Source organism: Vicia villosa, linkage group LG1 (genome assembly GCF_029867415.1).
Source record: "Vicia villosa cultivar HV-30 ecotype Madison, WI linkage group LG1, Vvil1.0, whole genome shotgun sequence".
In the NCBI taxonomy this organism is placed as follows: domain Eukaryota; kingdom Viridiplantae; phylum Streptophyta; class Magnoliopsida; order Fabales; family Fabaceae; genus Vicia; species Vicia villosa.
In genome coordinates this window covers 224,802,488-224,808,692 of record NC_081180.1, presented here as the reverse complement: position 1 = coordinate 224,808,692, position 6,205 = coordinate 224,802,488, and the positions used below count along the sequence as shown (strand labels likewise).

The 6,205-nt window shown below is 34.0% G+C and overlaps 1 protein-coding gene across 1 annotated transcript; it reads left to right on the top strand.

Annotated features, from left to right (window-relative positions):
- Positions 1-2,065: 2,065 nt before the first annotated feature.
- On the top strand, positions 2,066-4,846 carry LOC131623133 (phospholipase A1-II 1-like). The gene is made up of 2 exons (XM_058894145.1): positions 2,066-2,943; positions 3,981-4,846. The coding sequence occupies exons 1-2, from the start codon at positions 2,299-2,301 to the stop codon at positions 4,590-4,592; spliced, it is 1,257 nt and encodes a 418-aa protein (XP_058750128.1). The 5' UTR covers positions 2,066-2,298; the 3' UTR covers positions 4,593-4,846.
- Positions 4,847-6,205: the final 1,359 nt, after the last annotated feature.

Genomic DNA, 6,205 nt, shown 5'->3' with positions numbered 1-6,205 from the left:
TTCACAAGACCATTAACCGTGGTATGCTTGCGATTTTTGTGGCGAGATGGCACAAGGAGAACTCGTCTTTCCACATACCTCATGGGGAGATGTCCATCAGCATTGATGATGTCGCATGCCTTCTTCATCTTCTGATTAGGGGAAGATTACAAAACCATTATTGGATCAACAAATCCGAGGCATTTGACTTGATGGTAAACTATCTGGGAGCTGACCCAAGTGAGACCTAAGAGGAGCTTGATGCCACGAGAGATGCTCAAACCAAATTTTCATACTTGGAGAAACTGTATAAATACCATCTGGTTGAAAAATTGGAGGTCGAAGGTGATGACGAGCAAGTTTTGTTCCCCAAACAATGTGCATTGAGGTCATACTTCCTGTACTTGGTTGGCACGACAATATTTATGGACAAAAGTGCAACATACATCAATGTTGTTTACCTGACATACTTCATAGATTTAGAGCTGATCCACGAGTATAATTGGGGGGGCCACATGTTTGGTTTATCTGTACTCCAAACTAGGTGAAACTTTTCTTTGAAAGACAAAACAAATGACAGGTAGTTGCACGCTGTTTACGGTAATATTTTCAACATTTACTATTACTAATATTTTCATAACACTTGTGTTACATTTGTAACTAATATTTTATCCGAACCATTTTTAGATGTGGGTCATCTCTCACTTTCCTCGCATATCCAGTTGGGAACCTAAGATGGACTATACTGAGGATTGATCAAGTGCTCGGGCCTTTGTCCCGTTCAAAAGGAATCGGGCAATAGAGTCGTACAATGTGTTTATTAACCGCACTGTAGTAGATGACATATGCTCATGTGCGTACAATGGTCAACGTCAGACACATCCCTTGGACGACATATGCTTCTACTCTGGATGGTTGGCTTGTGGGTTGCGCCTGATGTATCCTCATATGTCTGAGCGACTCATGTGCTAGTTTGAGTTTCTTCAGATTATTCCATGACCACCCTCCGTGCCACTTCCTCTGACAGTCTGTCGTAGAGATCTTGATGCCATACTTGGTAATTTTTATAGTCATCTGGTACCTGATGAGGCACACAATGTGCCAACTCCTAATCCATGGGCTGCTCTAGAGGGTTACATCCATTAATTCTATCAGGTGTCACATCCTTACATGGCACTAGATGTCACAGGAGTACCACCTAGACCAATTCATCAAGAGATATTGGAAGATGAGTAAGCTATAGATGACTACGCCCAATACCTGTCGCCGGTCTCTCAGCGTATTGCGACGATTGCGAGAGATATTATAGAGAGAGGGAAAAGATTTTAGGAAGACAGTTCTGGTATGGCCACCGTACAAGTCATCTTAGTTGAATCACATAATGCCTTATGGTACATGCGACATATGAGAAACAGAAAGATTAGATATACACAATAGTTTATATTTTTTGTACTTTTGTAACAATTGTATTTTTTTGAACAAATTAAGCATCATGGTAATATTTTCAATTAAATGATTAATGTTTGGATTTATATTATTGTTTGATTTTATATATGATATGTTTGAATTACATTAATATAGTTAGCAAGGTGTTATGAAATCTTTTGTATATGAATGGTCTAAAAAATATCAAATTGAGACACTTCCTGTCGAGGCAAAAACTCACAAATGTTTTCGGGGGTTATTCTGTAAATGCATATGCGGAATCACCTCTAATAAATTACGGAGATGTATCTCCGGACCATTTTTGTTTTGGACAAATTTAGGGTGGATGGTTCACTTGTAAAACCCAAAGTGATTTTAGGGGTTAATTCAAAGATTCATCTCCGTAATTATTTGTGGGTGATTCCGTTGATGCATCTCCAAATTATTTTTTTGACAAATATCAAGTAGATGACTTATGAATTCATCCAATGACAATCCATCAAAACGACTGCATAAGCTCATTTTAAAACTATTTTTAGAAACATAACCATCAAATGTTTGATTCTCATTGGTTGTCACCATACAACTAATGTACACTTTCGCATTTGGCAAAACTTAAATTTGTAAAAGAATAAATAAACATAAGACCATCTTAAATTATTGTTTTATTTACAAAAGGAATCTCCTCCCTTTATATCATTTTACAAATATACTATGATTAGAACATGGAACAACCTTAAACATTACTTGAGCAATAATTGTCCTATATCCTTCCAAAGTCAAATATAAATCATTTCTTTAGGAACACACTCCCTCCAATCTCAAATAGGTGAACCTCTCTCTGGTCCCATATATCAAAAACAGAAAAGAAGAAGAAGAAGCAAAGTAGCAATCATGATCAAAAGGTGGCGAAACCGTTTGAAGAAGAAAATGAAAACCAAGGACAACAACAACAGCAGCATAGCAAACAAATGGAAACAACTCAGCGGCGAAAACAAATGGAAAGGACTATTAGACCCTCTGGACATCGACCTACGACGATACATAATCCACTACGGCGAAATGGCACAAGCAACATACGATGCTTTCAACACAGAAAAAGCATCAAAGTTTGCCGGTTGTTGTCGTTACGCAAAGAATGATTTCTTCTCCAAAGTTTTTCTCCAAAATGGAAACCCTTTTAAATATTCTGTCACAAAGTTTATCTATGCGACTTCCGAAATCGATGTTCCGGAAGCGTTTATCGTGAAGTCTTTCTCTAGAGAGGTTTGGAGTAAGGAATCAAACTGGATTGGGTATGTTGCTGTGGCTAATGATGAAGGGAAAGATGTGTTGGGGAGAAGGGATATTGTGGTTGCTTGGAGAGGAACGGTAAGGAGTTTGGAATGGGTTAATGATCTTGGGTGTGTTTCGGTTTCTGCTCCTAAAGTGTTTGGTTATGACAATGTTGGTGATCCTAAAGTTCATGAAGGTTGGTATTCTATTTATACTTCTGAAGATCCAAGATCTCCTTTCAATAAGACTAGTGCTAGAGATCAGGTAAAATTTGTCCATGTTGTTAGTATTTGTTTTGTTAGTATATTTTTTATGCAATAGCATTCCAATCTTTGAAAGAAGAACATATTAGATTAAGGCCAGCGCTTTTCTATTATCATAAAAAGTTGGATATTATAATTTTAACCAATGATAAAGCATTTAATTTTATCATATTTAATTATTTATTACATAATATGAATTTTTATTATTTTCAAAGTATTTTTTGTCTATTGATGAACACTTTGGTACCTCTTAATTCATTCATTTGGGTAAATATCTATTATTCAATCAAACAATGTTAAATCAGTTTTATAAAATACTATGACCAACTAATGAAATGTTTGTTTCTGCGGTGGAAAACCAACGGCCGCACATCTAGTTCAAAAACTACACTTTAGTTCTATTTGGCAAGCTCTATTTTAAGTTTATAGCTTATAATTTATAATTTATAAGTTCGTATGATAATCAAAGATCTGTTTGGTAACAGTCTTTTTATCATGAGCTTATAACTTATTTTACTAATTTATAGCTTATTTTCTAGACGCTATTTTAAATGGTGTTTTAGCTTATAACTTATCATATTTTCTTCCATTATTACTCTTATAAATTTTAATTATTTTAAATATACATTTAATTATTAATTAAGAAATATCTATTTATGTTATTTTACATTTATCAGTTAGTTAGTTAAATCGCTAACTTTACCAAATAATTTAATTAGCTTATCATAATTAGCAGTCATCCGCCATCACCTATAAGCTATAAGCTATCAACCATCAACCATCAACCATAAGTTATAAATTATTAGTTAGCTTATCACCAACCGCTAATTTTACTACAGAACCTTTGTAGTTTCTCTTTTTTACGGTGAGACAGTCCTCAAACATGCGATTAGAAATTCAAACTCTCATCCAAAGATACCATATAACTCATGAGTACTAAAAAATTTCCTTGAATTTTGCCCAAATATTTGACTTCAAATTAATGACAACGGTTACCTTGTTTAATTGATGTTTATAATTAATTTTTGACACATACAGGTCTTAAGTGAGGTAAGAAGGTTGGTGGAAAAATACAAGAATGAAGAAACAAGCATAACAATAACAGGCCATAGTTTAGGTGCTGCAATCGCAACTCTAAATGCACTAGACATTGTTAGAAATGGTTACAACAAACCAACTGACCCATCTCTCAACACATCATCACCCGTTACAGCCATAATATTCGCAAGTCCAAAAGTCGGTGACGTAAACTTCCAAAAACTTTTCTCAACTCACAAAGATCTCTCAGCATTACGCATTAGCAACGAGTTTGATATTGTACCAAACTACCCTTTTATCGGATACTCAGATATCGGTGAAGAGCTGAAAATTGACACCACAAAATCTATGTATTTGAAGAGTCCAGGGAATCCGTTTACTTGGCATAATTTGGAGGCTTATTTGCATGGAGTAGCGGGAACACAAGGGTGTAGAAGAGATTTCAAACTTGAGATTAATCGTGATATTGCACTTGTGAATAAAACGTTGGATGCTTTGGAAGATGAATATCATGTGCCTGTGTCATGGAGGGTTGTGGAGAATAAGGGTATGGTTCAACAATTGGATGGTTCTTGGAAGCTTATGGATCATGAGGATAATGGTGACTTTTAATTGATTGCTTGTATGATTGAGAAGTTATTCCTTTTAGTTGTGATGATTTTTTTTTATTTTATATTTTATTTTATAGTTTGAGGTTGTTGTCATTTTGTGGTGTGTTGCGTGTGTAAATCATTTTAGATGAATTCTATCTTAAGACAATTATTTGTTTCCAAAGAGGTTGACTTATAAGTATGGAAGTGTAAAGATTAAGGAAACAAAAGCAGTTGTGATAACAATACTACTATATTTTTAGATTTATAACTTTTTTTTACGGATATTTATGATTTATTTAAAAAATAATTAATTTAGTGTTTAGAAAATTGTAAGAATAATTAGTCTTTAAAAAATTGTAAGGAACTAAATAACTAAAGGAGAGAGAACAAGTCGTGAAATCAATGATATAATTTATCCTAAAACATCAAGCAAAACAAAACTCCGGAGAGAACAAGTTTAAAAAAGACAAACTCGAATATTTGTACAAAATAAAAGGAGTATAATTGGCCACCAAAGCTCACTTAAAGCTCACTTAAACACCTACCATAGAAAAAAATATCCGGAGTGTGGATATGGAGCCACTTCGACGATAAAATACTTTATTAGGTAATTTTCAAACCGTCTAAACCATTGAAGGGAAAACTGAAATCAAGGCAAAGGAAAGCAATTTACCTTGACCTAGTGTTGCGTCGGAAAAATTGGAAATTAAACTATTGATTAACTCAACTCGCAAAAAGCAAGAGTCACCATCGAACTTTATTGTTTCTAAAATAATAGGAAAAAAACGAATAAAACCCACAATTTTTTAAAAATAAAGCCAATAAAACAAAGAGAAAAAGATACGGGGGTTGATAATGTAAATGGAAGGTATTAGCTCCCATCACATCTATGGTACTCCACGGGAACCTTGTGTAAATCTGTGTTTTGAAATTAAAAGAGATGTGTGCAAAAAGATTGATGGGATGAGAAAAGAACATTTTTATCGTGCTTGGCAAGATGTCACATCTTGTGCCTACATACCCCTTCTGCGCAATAGGAAAGTCATAACATTTGTAGTTTCGCTTAAGAGAAATAACAGAAGTTTGTTGGTTGATTTTAAATGAAGACATATGTTGTCTTATCTAAGTGGAAAACACAACGTACTCTATACAATTATCGGAAAATGAGCATTTACATCATCTTGAGTACAGAGAATTTACAGCTTGAACAAGGTCAACATAGCATATCTCAACATACTAGTGGAAAATGTCTTCATTTTTTTCGTGTTTGTAGAAGTATCATGATTTGTAAACACTTCTAAAACAAGACTATAATCTAATCTGTGAAAAAAGATTTTATAATGAAAAGCCAAGTGGCAGAATATTTGAATGAGGTTTTGTATTTTTTATGACTTTTGATAGAGTTCTGATATGCTTAGGTGTTTTGAAGCATCTATTAAGAAGAGATTTAATGATCACTTGACAAAGTCAAGGTTTATTGCAAAATATTTTAAGTTTGAAAGAAATAACGTTTTGAAAAACGGAGAAGATTTTGAAAATTGAAGAAGATGGGCAAGAGATGAAGATACTATCCTAGAGCATAAAGTAAAAGCTAAGGAATAGAAAGATATAACCAAACAAAAAGCAAGCATC

Bases quoted from the DNA above. Each gene is read 5' to 3' on its own strand.
- LOC131623133 (XM_058894145.1), top strand. From the start codon at position 2,299: ATGATCAAAAGGTGGCGAAACCGTTTGAAGAAGAAAATGAAAACCAAG. The intron at 2,944-3,980 runs GTAAAATTTGTC...TGACACATACAG, and splicing joins AGACTAGTGCTAGAGATCAG to GTCTTAAGTGAGGTAAGAAG.